This window comes from Delphinapterus leucas, chromosome 1 (genome assembly GCF_059928025.1).
Source record: "Delphinapterus leucas isolate spDelLeu-1000000601 "Yukka" chromosome 1, BTC_Dleu_Yukka2, whole genome shotgun sequence".
In the NCBI taxonomy this organism is placed as follows: domain Eukaryota; kingdom Metazoa; phylum Chordata; class Mammalia; order Artiodactyla; family Monodontidae; genus Delphinapterus; species Delphinapterus leucas.
In genome coordinates this window covers 94,565,649-94,590,688 of record NC_143129.1, presented here as the reverse complement: position 1 = coordinate 94,590,688, position 25,040 = coordinate 94,565,649, and the positions used below count along the sequence as shown (strand labels likewise).

Genomic DNA, 25,040 nt, shown 5'->3' with positions numbered 1-25,040 from the left:
AATATGAATTCAGCCTATTCAAATAATCAGAATTTGAAACCATAGAGTACAACTTCCTACAAATGTTAATGAAGACAATACACAATCAATTCTGCATTATTCACACGTGGATTAGCCATGTTGTGGATAGTACATTTCAAATCTCAATGAGATTTCCCTATTACTCAGTAGGTATCTAGGCTTCTCATGCCTGGCATTGTAAAACCAAGAGTTGATGATTTAAAACCTGAGTTCAAGTCTCAACAGCTTAATTTTCTGAGTCCATGGTCACACAGCCTTACATTCTTCATCTGTTAAGTATAAGTAACAATATCTACTTCATGTGGCCATTCCTTTTAATAGATATTTATTGGAGTATAATTGCTTCACAATACCGTTAGTTGCTGTTGCACAACAAATCAGCCATATGCATACACGTCCCCACATCCCCTCCCTCTTGAGCCGCCCTCCCACCCTCCCTACCCCACCCCTCTAGGTGGTCACAAAGCACCGAGCTGATCTCCCTGTGCTATGCTGCTGCTTCCCACCAGCCAACTATTTTACATTCGGTAGTGTATATATATCGATGCTACTCTCACTTTGCCCCAGCTTCACCATCCCACCCGTCAAGTCCATTCTCTATGCCTACCTCTTTACTCCTGCCCTGCAACTAGGTTCATCAGTACCATTTTTTTTAGATTCCATATATATGCGTTAGCATATGGTATTTGTTTTTCTCTTTCTGACTTACTTCACTCTGTATGACAGACTCTAGGTCCATCCACCTCACTACAAATAACTCAATTTCATTTCTTTTTATGGCTGAGTAATATTCCATTGTGTATATATGCCACATCTTCTTTATCCATTCATCTGTTGATGGATACTTAGGTTGCTTCCACGTCCTGGCTATTGTAAATAGTGCTGCAATGAATATTGTGGTACATGTCTCTTTCTGAATTATGGTTTTCTCAGGGTATATGCCCAGTAGTGGGATTGCTGGGTCCATATGGCCATTTTTGAGGCTCCAATAGATTGATTCTTTAAATCATCTCAACCAGTCATATGCTGGCAGCTCTAACGGGGGAAGTTCATAGTATATTCCAAAGTCTAATGTAAACTACTTCTGAATTACCCAGTTCTCTCTTACTGATTTGTAATTGATTGCCAGTGAGGCCAAGATCATGAATTTGATTCTTTTATATCCTTGACTTCATAAAAAAAACATAAAAAAAAGAAAATCTCATTCCAAATTGTCTCTTAAGGCACAAGAAATAGCACAACATTGTAGCTGGCTTATTCCAACCCATCAGTTTTGGGGAGGGCCTCAAAATATGTTCTTTTGATGGTCAATTAGTAGCATCTCCTTCATATAAGGAAAACAGCAAAAAATTATTTACTCAAGAAAAACTACAGAACTGAAGTTTACAGTGGTATTAGTACCTATAACACATGAGGAGGAGTTGGACTAGTTGGGAGTTCATCTGTCAACACCAAGGAATTCATAATATAGTTGATTCTGTTGTACAGAGCCACTAAAACAATTTTAGGATACTGACAGGATAGGGATGTTAATACCACTATCCTTTCTGCCCCCAACACAAGTATTTTATATACAAGACTGCTTTAGAAGAGAATAGTCTATTAACAAATATTCAAAATTTTTCTTTATTTCAGAACTGCCTTTATGTACAGACATCATAAAAAAATGCACATACACTGGAGATTTTCCAAGGAACTGGAGCTGGAAATAAAAGTTAAGGGCAACTAGGAGAACTGAAACTGTCCCCAAGAAATTCTGAGGATCACGCTTCCTTAAATGTCCTTGATAACCTCTTCAAGTTCTTCCTTTGTGAACATGTGGAAATTCTGGCCAGGCTGCACTGTGGCTAGCTGGAAAGAAAACAGAGAAGGCTTAATAAGCTCAGCTCGATCACCCTGCTTATAGCCCCAGCACGGTCAGGAGAAGTTGTTGGTGACGCAGCTGTTCATTAGGAACTAAGGGATCTGCTGTCCCAGGGATATCCTTTCCAGCAGCAGTTCCTAAAATAGCTGTCTGACTCCAAAATAAAAATCTTCTTGACCAAATTTTCTATTTTGAGGTTAACCCACCACATAATAGTTAACCAAATGCCTGGCATCACTGTCACTTCTTGAGGTTACTTCAACAAGGATCACAAAAGAAGTAGCAAATTGGTGTCAGTAGTTTTTTCTGTTAAAGATTCCTTTAGAAATATATTAAAAGCATATTCACACACTTGCAAGTTGAGCTTGTGTATGTGACCTTGGTATACTTGCCCACTCTGTGCCTCAATTTCCATCAGTAAAATGGGGATAAAAGCACCTAACTCGTAGGGCAGTTGTGAGGATTAAATGTGTCAATCCATGTAAAGTGCTTAGAACAGTGTCTAGAACATTGTAATAAGCACCACATAATTAACTATTACTGGTGGGTATTATTTTCTCTAAAACTGCCCATATGGTAACTTAACAAGAAAAACATTTGTTTTGTTTTTTTAAAAGGACTGGTGATGAAAAGATCTCATTAACACTGACCATAGGAAATCAGTTACAACTAAAGATATTAGTAATAACCAGCAGTCCAGATTATAATGTATTTAAGCAATAAAAGACTAGGGTCAGAAGATGGTTAGTTTCAAATTTAACCAAACCACCAGGTTTTCCATCATCTCTGCTGACAACATAGTCCCATGTTTTAGGGTAATACTGAGGAATAGGTGCCACTTCACTTTTCCCTTTAGCTTTTGTGTTTAATTTGTTTGAAATGTCATTTCCTTATATTATCTTTTTTTAACTTTAAAATTAAACATAGTAGGGCATTTTTTGAGTAACATTCACTACTGATATTTAGTATAATTTGAAAACTGCCAAAATTAGCACAGCTCAGTTACATAATGTTTATTATTCTCTGCCCCAACTACAGGTAAAATTTAGAAGAAGACTACTACTGCACATCTTAAAACACCTGAAGATCTGGTCTGGGGACAGACTAAAAAAAACGTTCTCTCAAAGCCTGCAGTCTCCACTAGATTCTCCTAAAAGATCTATCCAATTACACGAAATATCAGAAGAGTCCCAAACATATTTGTAAAATGTATGTTAAATAATTTAGTGATGTCCATATAGACCATGAGTTCTATTCCAAGGAAATTAAAATATATAAATGATTTTCTTAAGGACATGAGGATAGAAAATACAAAGTCAATAAACCAGAGAAGAGTGAGAGCCTATAGAGTTTTTTGTCAAGTCACCCATGGCTCACAGGCTAGTCCTCCCAAACCATTACAGGGGCTAAAAACCAGAAACTGGGCAACTCTGAATTAGAACAGTCCTATAGAACCAGGCTGCAAATCAATACTAATAGGACTTAAACCAAATACTGCCTTCAGGAAGGCACCCATCACTAGATGAGTAAAAATAACCCCTTGCCATTTACTTACATAATCTATATGAAAGCTACTTTTCTATTTATCTCATTTTACTTTCTTTTTTTAAAAATACATTTATTTATTTTTTATTATTTTTGGCTGTGTTGGGTCTTCCTTGCTGTGCGCGGGCTTTCTCTAGTTGCGGTGAGCGGGGGCTACTCTTCATTGCGGTGCATGGGCTTCTTTCTCATTGCAGTGGCTTCTCTTGCTGCGGAGCACAGGCTCTAGGCGTTTGGGCTTCAGTAGTTGTGGCACTCAGGATCAGTAGTTGTGGCTTGTGGGCTCTAGAGCACAGGCCCAGTAGTTGTGGCACACGGGCTTAGTTGCTCCGTGGCATGCAGGATCTTCCTGGACCAGGGATCTAACCTGTGTCCCCTGCATTGGCAGGAGGATTCTTAACCACTGCGCCACCAGGGAAATCCTCACTTTACTTTCAAAAAACCTCTGTGAGGCAGGTAAAACAGATATTTTCTTTTATTCATTTGATCAATAATTAATTGCTAAGCACCTGTGTACTAGTTACAGTTGTACAAGGCACTAGAGATCCAAACATGAAGAAAGTCTGTCTTATTTACTAAGAGCTCTAGACACCAAATGCTTTTAAAGTCAGGTAAGTGTTACAACAGAGCGAAGCATACATAAAGGCACAAAGGAGTAATCTAGGGGGAGTCTAGGAAGGCTTCAAGGAGAAGCAATCTTTGAGTTGTGTCTTAAAGCACTACAAGAATGGGTCAGTCAAGGAGCAGAGGGCAGACTGAATATGCAAATGCATAAATGCACGAAACAAGATGATGCATTTGCAAAACTGAAAGTAATTCCGAATGACTAGAGCAGAAGTTGCATATGTGATGAGATGAAATGGAGAGGTAGCAGGAGTTCAGAGCTCATACAGAGATAGTGTATTAAAGTGTTAAAAAGTACAGGACCGGGCTTCCCTGGTGGTGCAGTGGTTGAGAGTCCACCTGCCGATGCAGGGGACACAGGTTCGTGCCCCGGTCCAGGAAGATCCCACATGCCGCGGAGCAGCTAGGCCCGTGAGCCATGGCTGCTGAGCCTGCGCACCTGGAGCCTGTGCTCCGCAATTGGAGAGGCCACAACAGCGAGAGGCCTGCGTACTGCAAAAAAAAAAAAAGGACAGGACCCCAAATCAGACCTGGTTTCAAACCGTGGCCCCACCATTTACCAATACTGTTACTTTGGGCAAGGTCTTGCCTTCTCAAAGCCTCAGTTTCCTCCTCTGTAAAATGGAAGTAGGAATACCTATCTCATAAGGCTATTGTGAGGATTAAAAGATAATTGCATGTAAAATTAGCAAGGTACCTAACAGGTTAAACATATGCCTTAAGAAGTAGTGAATTACTGTGACATGAAAAGAAGTTTGGAATTTATCTTGCAGACAGTTAAGAGTCAGAAAAGACTTTTTACAAGTGGAGGACAATTGAGATTAGATATGCAATTTAGAAAATCCACTTCAGTAGCACAATGGCAGGGGAAATGGAATGAAAATGAGGAGGGTAAGGCTAGAGGCAGGAAGACTAGCTAGGAAATCTCAAAACATACAAGGCAGGAGAAAAATGAGGGCCTGAACAAGAGAAGGCCCTAGGAATAGGCATGAAGAAGAGGCACTGATATGAGAGTTATTTAAGGAGGCAAAGAAACAAATCGGTGAAGGCAAAGGGAGGTCAGAGTCTTCCAGGTTTCTGCTGTGAATGACAGGTTCACTGAAGGTGTCATCAACCAGAATTAGAAATAAGGGAAGAGGAAATGGTTTTCAGGAAAAATGATGAGTTTAGTTTTACAACTGTCAAAAATTTGAGGTGTCTGCTTCAGAAAAGGTCATATAAGAAGTCTTAAAAATGACCATGAAATCTGATAAAGAGGAGTTATCTTAGCAAGGGGCAGTCTCAGGGAAATAATAACAGAAACCAAGGCAGTGATTGAGAAATAAACGAGAGGCGAGGCAGTGAAGACAATTAATACAGATTCATCATCTAGCAATTAAAGGTTAAAAGATATGATGAATGGAATAGCAATAAAATGTAACAAACTCCTGAATTTCAAAATTATTAAGTGAAAGAAGTGAGACACAAAAAGAATACACACTGTAAGATCCATTTATAAGAAATTCTAGAACATGCAAAACAAATCTATAGTGACAAAAAGCAGATCAGCGGGAAGGAAGTGACTAAAAAGGGGCATGAGGGAACTTTTGGGGACGACAGAAACGTTCTGTATTTTGTGGTTGCGGATACAAGGGTTATACCTTTGTCAAAATTCACTGAACTGTAAACTTAAAACAAGCGCACACTACAGTATGTACATTATGCCTCAATGAAGTTGATCTTTTAAAAAAGGATACTAGGTAGAGAGAGGGGTTGACAAAGGTGGGTTTTGTTTTTTTGTTTCTCTAAAGAAAGATGCAACTTGGAAATTTTCCCTTTTTGAGGGGAAGTGGCTGTTGAGGAGAGGCTGGTGACGCAAGGGACAACTGGCGGAGCAGGGACCTCAAAGAGATAGAGGAGGGTGGGCTCTAGAGCAGTGGCTCCCAAATGCCTGACCTTCTTAGGCTGAGCATCAGAGTCACCCAAGGAGATTTCAAAAATAGAGATTTTTGATGGACAGCCAAAGACTGATAGACAGCCAGGTTTGGAAACCATGAGTTAGAGCTTGGAAAAGTGGAAGTGCCCCTGTGTTAAAGGGAAGAAAACTCTAGTCAGGGATTAATGATAGAGCGTGGATGGGACACACACCTGATGCTCTCTTCAAAGCAACACTGTAGTTGCACTGAAACTGAATGAGCTAAAAAATATCTTTGAAGTTTTAGTTGAACCAAGCAGGCCTTAGAACCTTCACTGTGAGATCAAAAGAGCTACATGTGAATTACTCTGAGGTAGCAAGGAGATAGTCTTAGTAGAAATGCCAAGACCCTATCTCATTCAGTACCACAGAAAACAAAGCACAAAAGGAACTGACAAAATCCCTCCTAAGGGTCAATATGGGCTATCGTTGCATTTTTTGCGCCTCATCATCTCAGAGACTGGCACGAAGGGGAAGCATTTTCAAATCTTTGCTGAGAAGGTGAAAAAACAACTATTTATGAAGTAAGTTTTCCATTTCCATTCCATAACCCCCTCTCCCCATGACTGCTGAAGAAGCAAGCCAAACACCCCTCCCGCAGCCCCAACCTCTCTCCAACTCTTCTCAGACCTTCCCACCATTAGGCCAGCCCCTTGTTCTGGTGCCCAATTTTGCCCCTTTCACTGCAGCCTAAGGAACTGGCCTCTATTGGTGACAGATTGACAAACAATACTCTCCAGTACTCTCTCCATTCTTCTGCCCATAACCAGTCAACCCTTTGCCAGAGATTTATCTAAATATACATTTTCTCAATCTATGCTGAGTATAGCTGAAAAGTATCCTGGTAAGTGCTGATTGGTTTAATTACTGATTTGTGATTCCAGCTTCAGTTGGTCTTTAAAAAAATTTTTTTTTTTTTTTCCTGTGGTACGTGGGCCTCTCACTGCTGTGGCCTCTCCCTTTGCGGAGCACAGGCTCCGGATGTGCAGGCCTAGCAGCCATGGCTCACGGGCTCAGCCGCTCCGCGGCATGTGGGATCTTCCCAGACCAGGGCATGAACTCGTGTCCCTGCATCGGCAGGCGGACTCCCAACCACTGCGCCACCAGGGAAGCCCTAAAAATTTAATTAAAATATAATATACATACATACCATGCCTCCAAGGGTAACCACTATCCTGACTTTTTACAACAACTTGTTTTGTGATTTCAGCCTCAGCTAGCGTATTTTAATGTGACCCAGCAATCCTTTTACTCATCCCTGTCTTCCCTTTTCCCTATCCATAATGACTTTTCCAAATATTTTCCATTCCTTTTAATTTCACTGTTGCATTCACCCACCTTCAGCAGATGATCTAACAATCACCAGGGAAATATAACACCTCTCTCCCAGTTCACCTCCAAGCCTGCCTTAACTTTACTCATCATTACCTCCCATCCTGCTGTCTACTCTTAGGATCCTAAATAAGGGCATTCAGAATCTGGTCCACGTCTCTCCAGTGTCATCTCCCTATCTTACATACATCTCACACTCTAGCATTCAGATAAATCCCTCAGAGTCCCCTTTTACGCACAACGTTATTTTACATGTCCTGTTCCCTCTTCCTGGAATACCATTCTCTTCCCTTCTCCAAACTTCACCTCTTCTAGTAAGCTTTCCTAACGCCCCAGTATAAGTTATATGTTCCTGTGTCAATCCATTCATATTGCTATTACAGAAGTATCAACCCAAGCTGTTATTATCTGTATGTCCTCTATACTACTTAATGGGAACTGGATTTTCTGTGTCTGTATCCCTGGCATCTACATAGTACCTGGCATGTAATGGGTATTCAATATAATGCTGAATCAATTCTATTTTTCAAAACCAACTCCTTCATTTGTACCATGGCTTCTCTCTTCTAGAACTTTTCCATCACTATCTAACTTCCACTTTTAATTCTTTTTTTTTTTTTTTTTTTTTTTTTTTTTGTGGTACGCGGGCCTCTCACTGCTGTGGCCTCTCCTGTCGCAGAGCACAGGCTCTGGACGCGCAGGCCCAGCGGCCATGGCTCACGGGCCCAGCCGCTCCGCGGCACGTGGGATCCTCCCGGACCGGGGCACGAACCCGTGTCCCCTGCATCGGCAGGCGGACTCTCAACCACTGCACCACCAGGGAAGCCCTTAATTCTTTTAACATTTTTCTATCCACTACTTGCTTCTCAGACTATAGAAGTATTTTCATGTCTTTCCCCATCCTTAAAAAGACAAAAATCCTTTTCTTTAATGCTGCCTGCTGCTGACATTAATTACTTCTTGAGAAGGCAGCATATTCTTGTTTTGTCCACTTCATCACTCCCTTTTATTCTTTAACTCACCAAATTCTGGCTTCTGCCATACCACGTTACTAAAGTTGCTTATTCACAGGATAATAACTTCTTGAGAACTGAGCATACAAAAATGTTACTATCTTGATCTTCAGCAATGAGAACTATGATATCTGAATAAAACAGAAAAATACCTCTATGTTAGTTGCATTCAGCTTCTCCTCCATTACTTGTTTGAGGATTATGAGTGAAGATTTGATGGCTTCTTTCAGTGTCATAGACTTGAAACAAAGAGGGTAAGAAGAGTAGCCATTAATTGTACATAATCCCTCCTTCCTTCAAAGATTTCCCCTATATCTCCCTGAAGAAATGATTTAGCAAATATTAATAAATCAAACATCTCAATAAGTACAGTGCATTACAAGTATCTCCAGAATTCAGGTAAATGGTAAATAAGTAGAGTACCTTTATTCAGAGAAAAAAAAGTCTTATTTTGAACCAGAACAAAGTTACCAACTTTAATATGTTAAGTGATCTTTGAAGAAGGGGAAAGAGTTAGACTTCTCTAGTTATTGTCTTTTGATTTAGAAGCAAGATAATATTGATGATATCCTGTGAATAATAATTCCCAAATGATCTAGAAGGTAGCCCAATGGTTTAGAAAATCTGCTCTTTGCTTACCCCATTTTGTATCTAATTTCCTGCACACGTAAAAGCGATACTAGGAGAAGTTGATTTAAGCAGGCATTCCTGTATGAACCACCTGAATGACAAGTAGGGCAGCCTTCAGCCACTACAATGAGTTACCCCAAACCAAGGCTTCCCATCCCACAAAGATAAAAAGTACCAAATGCCCACTTGCTTGGAGAGCCAGACTAGGAAATATAAACTGCTAAGTAAAGCTGTGAAGATAAAGGATAAACAAATTGTGGTATATCTATACCATGGCATACCACTCATCAATAAAAAGAAACTACTGAAATGTGCAAAAATACGAACGTATCTCAAAAACAGTACATTGAACAAAAAAAGGCAGACATGAAAATACAAACTGTATGATTCTATTCACAGAAAGACCAGACAAAACTAATCTACAACGGTAAATGTGCCTGAAACGGGGGAAGAGACTGACTGGAGAGGAGGCAAGCATTTTGCGGCAGGGTGATGGAAGTGTGCTATATATATATGTATCTATTTTAAATTATCTATTTATTTATTTGGCCGCGCCGGGTCTTAGTTGTGGCATGCGGTATCTTTTAGCTGCGGCCTGTGGGATCTAGTTCCCTGACCACAGCTCGAACCGGGGCCCCCTACATTGGGACCGTGGAGTCTTAACCGCTGGACCACCAGGGAAGTCCCTATATTTTGTTTTAAGTGCTGGTTACAAGGGTGTATACAATTGTCAAAACTCATAGAACTGAACTCTTAGGTCTGTGCATTTTATTGTATGTAAATTATACCATGATTTAAAAAAAAGATAATAGAAGTCGTGAGAATGCTTAATTACCTTGTGGTAAACTTCTTGCAAGGAGCTCTGGGCACCCTCTGAAGCAGAGCCAATCGCTCGAGCATCACACTGTACAAAGGTTCCAGATGGGTCCATATGGAACCTGCAAAACCACCAAAAAGAAGAGGATTAAAATGCTTAAGAACGGTGGCATTTTATGTAACAAACGTCTCACTAAAAAATATAAATGCTTGGCCCTGCAGCCAGGAAATACCGAGGCACAAATCCAAAAGATGTTCTATGGCTGGAGAAACCAGATCTTTTAAAAAGTGTTTAAGAAAACTAATAATAATTTCCTCAGGGATTTAGAAGAGAAGTATGTATAAGAATACTTTATATAGAGAGTATATATAAATATGATACTTATGTACGCCTATCTAAATACTATTTGAGGACAGGGATCAAATCAATATTCCAAAGCAAGGCTCAAACACATTTTGACTACAGCAACAAAGTTACTTCTAATTTCTTTCCAGAAATAGCACTGATTCCAGTAGAGGAGTTCTTCATAAAATCCCCAAATTTGTTTTTGTGTAAGCAGCACAGAATCAATGAACTTTATAGAATTAGAAGCCCTTCATTTTTACAACTCTACAATAATCTTCTCACTTGATTTAAACAACCAGTCCCATCCCAAATGAAAATAATTCTCCCAAAAAGGAAGCAGGAAAAAAATGGCCAAATGGTACTTACAGCTGGGGTCCTTTTTCATCAACTCCTCCAAATAACAGTGCTACTCCAAAGGGACGAGACTAGAACCAAAAAGCAGGAGGTATTAAGATAAATAGCTATGAAGTAGGGGGACGAGAAGAGACAGGAAAGACATGTTCCGAGGACAAATGTCATCAGTTCCACAGGACAGCAAGAAAGCTTCGCACAAGCGTCAAACTCACCATGGCACCTGGATCTGCATCTTCTTCTCCAAACTGTAGAGCCAGATTTGACACAGCCTGAGTCACACTCTCCACTGTCATGGTCTCATTGTAGGTGAACCAGTGGTTCTAAAAGAAGAGCAAAGCATGGTCTACCTTTCATAAGAATGGCATTAAAAGTAGCCCACCATCTCACCACACACATCCCTTTGAACTGTGGTTAAAAACTGAATGCTCAAGCTCTGGTGTGTTTTCCTTAACATTAAACTCAAATGCTCGGGACTGCATGAGAGGAAGAGAAATAGCTCTGGAAATAAAGTTATACCAAAAGGACTCTAAGCAATGATGACTTTTCAAGGGAGAGGATTGCTCCCTTGAAAAACAGAGTTAACCCTTCAGAGCACCAAATCTAGTCTTTTCACAAAGTGAAGGCTAATAGCTGAGTGCCACTTTCCCTCAAAGGCCCTATCTTATCATTCTGTTGGAGTTTAAATTAAATGACTTATTCTTACATAAGTACTGAGAGCAAACCTGCAAATAAGCACAAAAAAAAATTTTTACCAATCAGATATTTTTTTCTTACCAGTCTACTACTCTGTAGGCAGCAGGAGCTCAGTTAAAAAAAAAAAAAAATCAGTATTCCTAACCAGCATTTATCACCTGGTACATATCATTACTCACTACAGGAGAGCTGTCATTTGCAAGCCTAGCTGCAAAGGCAGTTGGGGTGAGAATTCCTTTAGCTATTTCTACCTCTTGCTATGGTGCTCCCACAGAAAGTCAATTAGGGAACAGAATGCAGTGCAATGCTTGCTTTATATAAGGCAAGTCAAAAAGAAGCAAGAGACTGTCAGCACTATTTACCAGGGCTTCCTCAAAGCTGCAATGGTTGGATGGCTAGACTCCAAGCCTCAGAAAGTTGTAACTAGGGATTCTACCCAAAATCACTCCCAAGAGCTACATCTGATATTAACACAGATACCTGCAGTACAGCCCAGGCAGTTATATCATCACTAAACAAGGAACACAAGCATCATGGTAAAAAGGAGAGATGATGCTAATTTTACCTGTGTCTCCACTCTGGCTTTATCAATTAAAGTCTTAGCATCAGCAATTAGCCCACTCATGGCACAACCTGCAATGTAAAAGCAACAGTGACCCGGTAGCCAAATCCTTGTAGAACTCTTTCATCCACTCAGGAAATACTGAAATTCTGGAGTGAAACCATGGCAGCCATTCAGCAATCCCATAGCAATATACCTAAGAGATTAGATGGGAAATTATCTACACTGAACACAAGTATAATTATATCACTAACAAATTAAAACCATTCATAATGACACAGAAGTCCAGCTATTAAGGTAGGAGACAGAGAAGAGCAGCTACTCAAACATGAATTTCCACACGTTACATCCTCAAGCATTCCTTCAGCACTCTTTGGTAGCCCGTGATGCACTTTCAAACTAAGCAAGCACTAACAGTCCAACAGGAGAAACAAGGGAAAAAAAATAACTATCTCACTATGAGCTACAATGGAAGACCCTAGAAGAAAATCAAGTCTTTTCACTTTCTGACCAAACACAAACTAGTTATATGAGAGATGGCCGAAGATGCCAAGATTATGGCTGTGACGTTACACGTCATGACTCAAATCTAAATTTCCAGCCTGGGTCTCACTCCCACATTTCAGACCTATAAAGCCAAATGACTCCCTTAATATATCTACTTGGACAGACCACAGACTCAACTCATTTCCCTTCTAGGCTCCATCTTTTTCCCTGGCCCTCACAACCAACTGAATCCCAAATTCTATCAACTGCTGTCTGATTAGCCTGTCTGGCATTAGTCCTTACCTCTCCGTCTTCTGGCCACCACCTTGGTTAAGCCTTCATCATCTCTTTATTTGGATTATTAAAAAAATTTCTGACCTGGTCTCCCTGCCTCCAGTCTCAGCCCCCTTCACTGTACCTTCAACACTACTATCAGAATGGGCTTTCTCAAATCCTAATCTGATCATATTTCCTCAGTGCTTAAAACCTTGGCAATGCAAAAGGATCAAGTTCAAGCTCTTTAGTGTGGTAAAAAGGACTTCCACTGTTTGATCCCAGACTCATTTCTTGCCACATTCCACCTGCCAGTCATGCCAAACTGCGTGTGCCAGGGTATTTTATATTTTACACCACCACAGCTTTGCTCTTCTATTCCCTCCGACCAGAAAGCTCTCCCCTGCTACACCCAGACACTTATTCACTTGGTAAACACTTCCTTATCTTTTAGAATTCAGTTCGGCTCAAGCATCACCTTTATGGAATCCTTTTCTGAAAACATCACTACCACTGGCCCCAGGGAAAACTAATTGTTTCCTCCATTGTACCCCTACTAAGCATATACTACAGCCTTTCTTAATACCTACTTCACTTAATTGCATTGACTTATTTACATATCTACCTCTGTTATTAAACTGTATGCTCCTGGAACACATGGGGACTATGTCTCATTCCTCTGTGTGCCCCTGGTGTCTAGCACAAAGTCTGGCACATAATAGGTTCTCAGTTTGTTGAATGAAGTGACACTGACCTACCTCCAAAAGGTAGATGGCTTCAGAGAAAATAGATAAAATGTTCTAATCTTAAAAGACTAAATCTCAGTTTCTATATCTATGAAAGAGATAATGTCAAGCTCCCTGAGTCACTATGGCATTTGATTCTGACGCCCTCAAGCAATTAATTATTTTACCAACGTTTCAGTAATTAGATGACTAGATAGGTTAAGTAAATGTGGGCAGTCAACTAAAATGCCATGCTATAAATAAGTAGAACTACTCATCATGCTACAATGATGCCAGAAGCCACGGCAGGGGAATTTAACAGGGACCCAAAAAAGTGAGGAAGGGAAGGTGAGGGGAGATAGATTGAAATGATAAATCTGAAAACAGAGGAAGAGTACCGATCTGGGTCAAAGTCTATCATCCTTATACTCTCTGCACCTTAGTCACTTTGAAGATCTTTAAGAATTTCTCTTTGCTTAGTGGACACCCCTACCTTCCCACACAATCCTCTGCTCCAGGTAGCCTCCTAATGTTATGCATCGATGAAGACCCAGCCACCATAGGGAGCTGGCCTATGATTCAACCTTCACATATTTCAATAACCATCACATTTGCCAAGTATAAATCTGAGGGAGAAAGGAACGTCTGGGAGTAGGTGAATCCTATAACTGCTTCCTACTACCTATATTATGCACAATGGCCTACTACCTGGAAAATGAGAACTAACAAGGGATAAGATGTTCACCTAATGAACCTCCCTTGAAACATCAAAGAAGACTGATTAACCCAGGCAAGATCCTACAGAACAGCCTTCTCCTACTCCTTACCTATGTGAGCATCAATCTCTACAATTTTCTCAATGCTGCTGGGCTCCATGAGTGGAGAGGTAATTCTCTTCTCCACAGCTAGGCACACACCCTCTGATGTCTGGATCCCAATGGCTGTAGAACCAAGCTAAAGAGAAACAGGTTATGGTTATCATATAGAAGTCAAAGAACAATCTTACATACTCACCAAGAATCTCTCTGTATATCTTCACATGATAGAAGCTTCAATCAGCCATATCTAATACACAGAGAAAATAAGGAGCACCCTAATAATGTACTATTCTTGTCAATGGCAAGAGCACTGATTTACAGAATTTTGTGCTTCTAAAGGAGAAGTTCAAGAAGGTCTTGAAAATGTCCGGAAAATGATCAACTCTAATGCCAGTTTTTTGGAGAGGGGCAGATTCTAAAGTTCTAAACATAGTGGGCAAGAAGTAATACAACTCTAATGTTTTTTCTGGACTTGGTATCTTTTTACCTCTGCTACCTTGATCTATCTGAAAAGGTGATATCCCTCAAATCTATGTGACCTCCAGAAAAGTAATTTACTTAAAAAAATAATAATAATAAAGAAAGAAAAAAGAAAAGATAAAGAAACACCACCAACAACATAAAAATATCTTTCAAGGTCACTAGCAGTCTACAATATAGCTTGATTTCATCTCTCCATCTCCATGTCACCATCCTAGTCACCCACCCCTCTTTGTCTCAGTTTCCTTATCTACAAAAGGGGGATAATAATAACAATACCTACACATCAAGAGGGGTAAACACACATACATAAAATGCTTAAAATGGTAACTTGCACATAGTAAATGAGCAACAAATGTTAGCTATTTTTTTATATGCCAAGATTACTTCAATAGCCTCCTTAGTCTCCCTATCTTTAATCTCTCTCTCCCAATGCATCTTTCATATTATGGCCTGATACAATAAAATGCTATTTTCATTATACTTCTCCTTCTCTAAAGAATTAATATCTCTCTATACTGCCTGTAACATAAAATCCAAGTAAAGCTTCCAGAGTCCTCAAAACCTAATCCTACTTTACTCTTCCAACTTTATTATTTATCATTCTCCAGCAAAACCCCTCAGGTATAGCCAAATCCATTTTCTCATGCCATATTATCCGCTACCCTTGTTCTGCCCATGCTGTCACACCTGGAATACGCTCCTCCCTTTGCCTATCCAAATTCCACCCATCATTCATAAAGGCTTCCATAACTATACGTGCTCTCTCCTCTAAATAATCACTATATTTACTTACAGTAAATCACTATATTTACTTAGTTCTACAAAGCAATGACTATCAGTGTGAGCATCAGATTCCTGGAGTCTGTAATTGCAAAGTATTCCAAAGAATTTCATAAATCATTGTGCATAACATGCTTAAAACGCATGTAGACTGAATGATCATGTTTCTTACATATATGTATTATTTTTCAAATGTGTAAAGTTGTGACTTTATTTAGAAGTTATTAAATATATATACCTGCTTTTCACTGTGTATTTTCTTAATGGTACATGTGTAACTACAGGAGATAAAACGTCAAAGAATTTTATGTAAAAAATGAGTGCTCTTACTTCTAAGTAAAGGTGTAGACTGAATACATACATTAGCTCTACTCCTTCTCCAAGCCTGAGAACAGGAGATTAAAAGGCTTAAGCAGGGACTGGATAAATCCACTAGGACAAAGAGTGGACAAAGACACAGACACAAAATTTTAAAGAAAGAAGATGGGTTAGTGATTACTTACTTAGCAAACCTGAGAAATCCAAATCCTAAGCCAGTAGTAAAGAAAGTCAAGAAACAACCTGATTTCTATCATAGGACCCCCCAAAAAGGGAATGGTGGCAACAAGGACCTCTGGAAATAGGAACAGAACAGCTAAAAATTATAAAATTAGTTCAACGTTTGCTTAAGAGACAGATTTCCAGATCTCTTACCCTACGTTGTAAAGCTAGATGATGGCCCCCACTCCCACTCCTGTAGAAGACTCTGGAGAGAGTAAAACAGAGGGTCTCTAGATTGGGGGATGCCACCATCGAAGGCAGAGTACTGCAGGAAAACAGGGGAATTAAGTAAAAATTGACAAGTTTAATGTTAAGAACCCCAGCCTTCTTTCCCTGCTCAGTTCTCAGAAGTGAGCAGGCAGAAACACCTTCAAGGCATGAAATGAGAAGAGGCAGTTTTCTCTAGAGCAGTAGTTTTCAAATTTTCTGACCCAAATCTACATTAAGAAATATACTTTATATCATGACCAAAATACACAAACAGATACAAAGAAATAAATATAATAGAAACAAAGTTTCATAAAGAAAAGAAAACACTCACCAATACTATGAGCAAGGCATTCTGAGATCTACTGCTCCTGCCTACATCAAAAAGAAATGCTCCCATGACCTACTAAATTGATTCAGTGCCCAGTAATAGGTCAAGATCTGCAGTTTAAAAATATATCTCTCTAAAGAATCTAGCTTGTTCAAGGGGAAAAAGAAATCTAAAGAAAAACATTTTTTTTAGTCCTTGAAAAAGGTATTTTCATCCATAAAACAAGAACAGGACACTAATAAGAAAAAGGAAAAAAACCAAAAAAGCTTGGAAACTGAAAATACTTTCTTATGAAATCATTGGAGAACGGGTTCTACCAAACTGAAGGAATACATCAAAAAGAAAATGACTTGCGATCTAACGCAAGAGGGAGTTAAAGAGAGTTCCTAGGATGATGATGATAGAAGAGCCTAAGTATACAGCTGTGCAGCAGGCCCAGAGAACCAGTCCCGATTAGAGCTGGTCAAAGGCTCAAAGATTTCTTTAAGAATCTTTTACAGGATACTTAATGTGCCTGAGTGTTTTGAGAGGATATACATAACTTGGAGAGACCTTGGGGATGAATTATTGATATTTACATACTAAATTAGGCAAAATTTTAAAAGAGAATTACAAACTCCCAGGGAAACACTATTGTGCAGAAACAGAAAAACAGCTCAGGTATGAAAAGCATTTACGTAGTCTTACCAATAGAAATGTTGACTAATGATCTAACAAAATTATGACAGATATGACATACATTGAGAGGGTTGCCCTATCTCTACTCCAGTAGGAAACTGTATATCTGTGTGTCACTGGGGGCAGAAGTCGTCATCCTTCATAATGAAAAGTCTGTGGATAATACCTAGGTGAAAAAAATAAGTCTGTGTTCCTATCTTAGAGATATGGAAGTAAATGCCAAGAAAATTAGCTAAAAGACTTTAAAATGTTGCATCTGAGAAGCTGAAGATAAAGAGGGGCAGGCTCAGGGATTTCTGCTTTTGTTACAAGGTTTATAAAACTATTTTACCTTCTGACTAAAACTACATGCACATATGCCTTAAAAATACAGTTGACCCTTGAACAATACAAGTTTGAACTGTGCAGGTCCACTTACATGTGGATTTTTTTTTTCAATAGTAATACAACAGTACTGATCTGTGGTTGGTTGAATGGGTGAATGAGGAACCACAGATATGGAGGGTCAACTATAACAATAGATTATAGGGCAATTTTAGACTGCTTGGAGGGTCGGTGTCCTTAACCCTTGCCTTGTTCAAGGGTCAACTGTAAAATAAAAAAGTCAGAAACCATTGTCAGAGAAGTTAATTTGGCACTTAGTTGTCCTCTAATTGTTTTATGTATAGTGTATTGATCTTGAATCTCCAACTGAACAGAGAAGAACAGAATTCATACCTACTTTGTAAATTTTTATTTATTTATTTATTTACTGCTGCATTGGGTCTTCGTTGCTGCGCACGGGCTTTCTCTAGTTGCGGCGAACGGAGGCTGTTCTTCGTTGCAGTGCGTGGGCTTCTCATTGTGGTGGCTTCTCTTGCTATGGATCATGGGCTCTAGGTGCATGGGCTTCAGTAGTTGTGGCACATGGGCTTCAGTACTTGTGACTCGCAGGCTCTAGAGCGCAGGCTCAGTAGTTGTGGCTCACGGGCTTAGTTGCTCTGCGGCATGTGGGATCTTCCCGGACCAGGGCTCGAACCCGTGTCCCCTGCATTGGCAGGCGGATTCTTAACCACTGCACCACCAGGGAAGTCCCCATGCCTACCTTAAAATTTTATCTAGCAGAGTTATTCTCAACCGGGAGCCATTTTACCCCCTAGGGGACAACTAACAAAGTCTGGAGACATTTCTGGTTGTCACAACTGGAGGAGTGAGTGCTACTGGCATCTAATGGGTAGAGGCCAGGGATGTTGCTAAACAGCCTACAATGCACAGGTCTGTCCCCCACAACAAAGAATTATCCGTTCTAAAATGTCAATAGTCCCTGTAATTATTTTGTGGAGGAAGTTCTCACAGCACAAGAAAAAATTTTCAACTTGTTCAATTTGGCCTCCAACTTAAATAGCTTTCTAGCACTTCCCTGGAGGCGCAGTAGTTAAGAATCCGCCTGTCAGTGCAGGGGACATGGGTTTGAGCCCTGGTCCAGGAAGATCCCACATGCCGCGGAGCAACTAAGCCCGTGCACCACAACTACTGAGCCTGCGCTCTAGAGCCCGCGAGCCACAACTACTGAGCCCACGTGCCACAACTACTGAAACCCGTGCACCTAGAGACTGAGCACCACAACGAAGAGTAGCCCCCGCTCGCCGCAACTAGAGAAAGCCCGCACGCAGCAACGAAGACCCAATGCAGTCAAAAATCAACCAATCAATCAATTAATTAAAAAATATAATTTCTATGCTTCTACTCCAAAAAAGGGTCAATACTTTGAGACAGGCTATTTTACAAAATATATCAAAATCAAGATAATTTTCTCTTGTACATTACATTTATCCCCAGACATTTCAATATTACGATTCTGACTAAACTCCACCCCCACCCTGGGTTGGGACTGGCGAGACGGATAAGGGAAGAAAGAGAACATTTGAACTGACTATGTATTATTTATTTAATATAATTCACTAGCATAGTAACCAATGTCCAGATGCTCAGAATAATACAATAATTTTGACACTGTCACAGATTTCCATTTCTTCCCCCAAACCTAACTCTAAAAGGCACTCTGCCCCCACCTCTGCTGGCTATATCTCACCCATGCCATCCATACAGCACCTCTACGTGATAATTTCTATTTGTCAGCCATTTTTAGTCATTTCTCCAGCTCCTTTCATACTACTAAATCCTTATAGTTATCAAATTGCTTTCACATTGGCTAAGTTGCCAAGACAACAACAAGGTTGTTTCAACACCTAGGAGTATGAATTTTTACACAGGTTAAGCAGCATACATTAATGGCACTACTCCATCCTAGCTCAAACTACAGCTACAGAGATCAGATACTATCTCGTTATCTCTAAGCAACGTGGAAATTACTAGCACTAAGGGGCTTAAGGAGAACCAAAAGAACTGAGAATTACTCTTCACTTGCACATCTGGATAGAACTATTACCTTAGCTGAGGCTCAAAATAAATGCTACAGCTTGGAATTGTGATAATCTCAGACTTCCTAGTAACATATGGTTTAAATATAGGGCACACATGATTAGAAATAGAAAACAGGCACTTTTTGTAGCTGGCCCATCGTTTTCTGCCCACTATCTACTACAATGCTTCCACCTTCACTTCTATGTCTTCAACTAAGAATCTTCTTTGCCCTTTCCAGATTCTCATACAACTATTTCCCCCAATACACTCTTTCTAGAAGAGGTAACTTAGAGGGAAACACAATAGTTCTCTTCAAATATGTGAGGAATTGCCTTATGGAAGAGGTTTAAACATCCTGTATGGTTCAAGGGCAAAACTAGGGCCAACTGAAGGAAACTTCAGGAAGCTAGACTTTCAATTCAATAAAGGATAAATTTCTAAACCATTATGAACGATTTCCAAACAGAATGAGCTATCTAGTGAGAAAATATTCTGTCACTAGATCTATAAAAACAGAAGCTGTTTGGGGATGCAGAGGTGATTGAAACAGAGTGAAGAGTTGGACTAGATCAGTGATTCTCAACCCTTGCTAGACACTAAGAATCACTGAGGTAGTCCTTAAAAATACTGATGCCTGGACCTTATTCTAAACGACCTAATTTAGATCTAAAGCAGAATTTAGATTATCCATAATCCAACAAATAGAAGATCCCACATAACTAACTTTAGTATAAATAGCTTACTTTCTAACTAATTTTTTGAATACTGGTTTGAACTATTTGATTTTGTTGTTAGATTACAGGACACATCTCTAATTCAGACCCAAAAATGTCTAGTACAAATTGACAAATTTACCAACAAGAATACAGGTGATCAGTTAAATGATTTGTTCAAGATGATAAAATATCTCCCAGGTGCTAACTCAGGAATTCTAGACCCCTTTCTTTATAGCCAAGATTATAAACACAAACATGTCCTTCCAACCCCACTAAGAAAAAGCTACTTACATAACTATGAAGCAGTTATTTGTTTAAAAAGTTCCAAAGTAGTTGTTAGGAATGGGATTGAAATTGTTATACAAATGGTTAATTATGCCCAACACTGTAAATCAACCATACTTCAATTAAAAAAATAAAATTAAAAAGAAGGTTAACTGTGGTTGATTAAAGGGAGATAAAGAACATTTTCTAAAGGAATAGCTAAAACACATTTACTCCAACTGTTCTGCCAGCAAAGTACTAAGTTGCCATGAAATTTCAAAAACTACCCCACTTGATACTATACCTTGATAGCCTCAATGGCATATTCCACTTGAAATAATCTTCCTTCAGGAGAAAAAGTATTCACACCCCTATAATTAAAAAAAAAAAAAAAGAAAAAGGTATTAAAATTGTCAGAAAAAATAAGCATAGAGACACTAAAGTCAAGTTCCTTGACATCTAGCTCAGATGGCTACAAGATGTACACACTGTCTTTATGCTCCTTTACCCACAACAATCTGTAGCTGTTTTTTGGTACATTAACAGTCTTCAAGAGAATGGAACCTATACATAGAACACCTCTGCCCCACTCCCATAGTATCTTCAAACTGATCAAATGAAAGCAGGTGACTTTCTGCCTCAATCTTGAATCAATTTGGAATCCCTCTGGTAAATTCATGCCCCCAAACTATCAGGCAGTTCCTAAGAAAATGTGCATTTATCCTTATCCTCTTCCCATTACGTGAATTTGATGTTAATATCTTACTTTTTAGTAAAAGTCAGCCACAGGGACATTTCTCTATTTATTTGTATGAATCAGTATTGTTATCTGAACAACAGACTGAGATCTGTTGTAGCTCCTAAAGCCTAACCTAGTTAATTCACTCAATACATTATACATGCCAGACTACTCTTCTCCCTTAAACAATTCCCAACCTTTCCTTGCTCATCTGTTAGAAATCCCTTTGGAGAAGAGGCATCATGGTCTTAGCTATAAAAGCTTTCCGCACACAATGGACACTTTAAGAATATTTGAACAAATGAATGAAAATAGTTGTGCTCCTTGGTTTATGGAGTCTGGAGTTTATAACGTGTAAGATGATATAGAGCACTGTTTTCAAATTTGTTTTATCAAAACCTCTTATTTTTAAAAAAGAAATATTATATATATATATATATATATCCCAAATATAAAACAGATAATAATACAAGTTGACATTTACTGAATATGTACTATATGCCTGGCACTGTTGCAAACCTTTAAATGACAACACACTTAATTCTCAAAACAATCCCATGAAATAGTATTCTAAAGCGATACTATTTTAGAGATGAGGAAGTTGAGACACAAAGAGGTTGACTAATTTGCCCAAAGTCACTCAGCATATAAGAGGCAGAACTGGAATGAGAATTTAGGCAATCTAAGACCAAGCTTTCAACTATCAGGAGTCAAAAGAGAATCTCACCATTCCAGCCTCCCATTTTCCCCAGAGGTACTATCCCTAATGTCATTTAAAAGGAAATTTAGGACTCTAAGAAACAGCTTTTAAAAATCACTGAGAGGAAAGTCCGAGGGCAGAATACCTGGGATTAAATTCCAGTTCTGCCACTTACTAACTTTAATTAGCTCAAATGGAAAAAAAACAATCTATCCTGCCTCTGTCATAATACAATTGGTATTAAATTGCACAGATTATGAAAGCACTTTGTAAAGTGTAAAGTACTATGTGAATACGAATACAGTATTTTCACCCTAATTCAGGAACTTCATCCTGTTGAGGTATTACTAAGTCTTTCCTAATGTGGGCTCTGCTCTTGGCCCTGTTTTCAAACTTTCTCTGGGTTATTTCATTCATGTCAAGCACTAACTACTTCCAAATCTCTATTACCAGTTTGACCTCTCTCCTGATTAATCTGAAAGCCTCCTGAGCATTTCCATTTGGATATCCCATTAGTGCCAAACACTTGACATTTTCCAGTCTGAAATATACAGTCACCCTTGCAAAATCAGCTACATCTCCTGCCATTCCTACTTCATTTTTACTTTAAAACACCTCGCATCTCCCAGTTCCCCAAACTATAAAGTTCTGAACGATCTGACTCACTCCTCCCCTTTTCCCATAATTAACAATATGCCAAGTCATATCAAATCAGTTCCCCCCACACCCCCCACACAGTAACTCGGCACTCCCTTCCATTCTCAATGCCCAATGAGGGCATTGAGTATTTTAATAGCCTTCTAACTGGTACTGATTCTCTTTCCTCTAATCCAGTCAATTAATCTCTATACAACACAATTATGATTATGTAACTTCTTAAAATTATAATTTATGCCACACAGATGCCTACAAAATAAGACCCAAACTTCTCAATCTCATATTAAAAACCATCCAGTATCTAGCACCATAGTGTTTTCCCAGATCTCCCCCATTCCCATATGTGTATCATATGTGCCAGCAGACTAGAATTTTCGCAAACACTATGTATGCTTTCCCACTGCCCCTCCTTTGTTCATCCTATATTCTCTGCCTCAAAACTATTCACTCTCACTCTCCATATTTATTAAAACCTTACATCTAAGACTCAGTTTATTTACGTTTTTTAAAATTTATTTAGGCTGTGCTTGGTCTTATTTGCAGCAAGTGGGATCTTCATTGCCGAATGTGGGTTCTTAGTTGCGGCATGCATGTGGGATCTAGTTCCTTGACCAGGGATCGAATCCGGGCCCCCTGCATTGGAAGCGCGGAGTCTTAGCCACTGAACCACCAGGGAAGTTCCTAAGGCTCAGTTTAAATATCAGCTCCTTTTGAAGTTTTCCATAATACCCTAATACTGAATGCAATCTCTCTCATCAAACTCCCATAGTGTTGATTTGAGCTTCTCTAATGACATGAACACATTTCTGAATTATACTATAGTTACTTTTGTAAATAGTTCTTTAAAGGACAGTCTCCCATATGAGAAAAAGGATCATGATATTGTTCACTGCCATATGACAAGCATTCAAGTACCTTAGCTAAGTGAATAAAAAAGGACTGTTTCAGGCATTCTTTAGGAAGATACAAAAATGAGTATCACAAAGCAGTTAATAAAGATGTTAAGTAAATGATCACAAAAACCTTAATAAAGGCTTTCTGATAAGAATAACAATTTCCATCATACACACCCCTTACTCAAAATTATATCACCCAAAGATGACTCTTTCCAATGCTCTGGAAGCTAAATACTGACTAACAAAGTTATTTTATAGGACAGTAGGAAAAGGAGTCCGTTTTTTTTGTTTGTTTTTTTTTAAGGAGTCAGTTTTAAAACCTCACATACATCTTCTATGAGTCAGTAAAAGGATTTTTTTCTTAAAGTGGTAGTTCTAACTGATAAAACTTTTGACAGGTTCAACATATACTTGACAAGAAATGCAGCTTCTCAAGCCATCTAGTACAAAGAAAACATCTGCCTTTCCTGGCTTTAAAATTTAAAAAAAACAATAGCTATGTGAAACGTAACTGATCAAAACAGAAACTGAAAGTAAAAATGTCTACAGCATAAGTATGTACAATTTAATATTACTTAACATTTCCAAGCTCTCAAAAGATTTTTTGTTTTATACAAATACAACAACCTCACAGCTTTGATTTCAAAAACAGATCTGGCTGCAACACACATTTAAAGTAACTTGCTTTAAACTGTTTAAAAAGTCAGAAAAGCCTGGGTCTAGTTGAATCAGCATGATGACAAAACTCTTGAGAACACTCTAAACTCCAGTTCCCATAAAATCAGACACCATACACTATATCTGGGCAAAGCTGAGACTTCCTTCGCGCTTCTGCAGAAACTATACATCACATCACGCCCCATTACACCTCAATCAAAGGAATGGCTGCTCTGTTCCCACAGCTAAGAAACGGAAAACGAGGTTGTGCTCCTAGAAGGAAAAGGGAGCTGAAATGATCAAACCCATTAAGTGATCTCTAATTGCTTTTTCTTCCAGGCACACGTTTACATTTTTAAAAAGGCAGTCACACTCAGCACAAAAAGATGAAGGGGAGAAGGGGTGACTCCTGGCCTTTCCAGGTTAAAGGTCGGAGTCGCGGCGCGCCAGCCGCCTTTCCCCAAGCACAAAGCGGAGCTTCACGCTTCCGCACCGACTTCGGACCCAGCAGTGACTCAGCGGCAGGACAAGTGCGGCTGACAGGCGCAACTCTAGCCTGGGGAATCACAGCGGGCGGCTGGGGAAGGCGAGAGATCCCCGGGCCGGGCCAGACTCGGGATCCTGGGGCGCCCCCATGACACGGCAGAACCCAGGCCCAGACCGGGCCCCGGGCCCGCCGACCCGTAACTTCCACCCCATTTCCCCCAACCACACAGACCTGTCGTACTCAGACCGGGTGAGAAACATGGTAAGGGCAGGAGAAAGCGGCAGCGGCCACTCGGGGATTCTGAGGGCCAAGACGAGTCCACCTGCACCCAACTCACCCACACCGCCACACAGCCAAGTCTCCGTTACCAACTGCGCGTGCGCTCGCAACCCCTTCAGCCCGCCCTCCTGTACATGCCTTCTATTGGTTGGTCGGAGTTCCCGCCGAGG

The 25,040-nt window shown here is 39.7% G+C and overlaps 1 protein-coding gene across 3 annotated transcripts; it reads right to left on the bottom strand.

The window, feature by feature from the left end:
- Positions 1 to 1,628: 1,628 nt before the first annotated feature.
- PSMA5 (proteasome 20S subunit alpha 5) lies at positions 1,629 to 24,964 on the bottom strand. 3 transcript variants are annotated; one of them, XM_022584151.3, is made up of 9 exons: positions 24,823 to 24,926; positions 20,760 to 20,826; positions 14,063 to 14,189; positions 11,755 to 11,822; positions 10,709 to 10,816; positions 10,509 to 10,567; positions 9,816 to 9,918; positions 8,503 to 8,589; positions 1,629 to 1,872 (listed from the first exon to the last, which is right to left on the bottom strand). In XM_022584151.3, exons 1-9 carry the CDS (start codon positions 24,849 to 24,851, stop codon positions 1,795 to 1,797), a joined length of 726 nt encoding a protein of 241 aa, XP_022439859.1. In that variant the 5' UTR covers positions 24,852 to 24,926; the 3' UTR covers positions 1,629 to 1,794. The 3 variants fall into 3 exon arrangements, with proteins under 3 accessions (XP_022439859.1, XP_089774719.1, XP_089774711.1); XM_089918593.1 differs by lacking the exons at positions 1,629 to 1,872; positions 24,823 to 24,926 and adding exons at positions 1,879 to 4,543; positions 24,929 to 24,964; XM_089918585.1 differs by lacking the exon at positions 1,629 to 1,872 and adding an exon at positions 1,880 to 4,543.
- Positions 24,965 to 25,040: the final 76 nt, after the last annotated feature.

Coding starts and splice junctions, on each gene's coding strand:
- PSMA5 (XM_089918585.1), bottom strand. CDS start 24,851: ATGTTTCTCACCCGGTCTGAGTACGACAG. Junction 14,190..20,759: donor ATGCCATTGAGGCTATCAAG/GTATAGTATCAA, acceptor GTTTCTCTTTAG/CTTGGTTCTACAGCCATTGG. Junction 11,823..14,062: donor AGAGATTGATGCTCACATAG/GTAAGGAGTAGG, acceptor TTTACATTGCAG/GTTGTGCCATGAGTGGGCTA.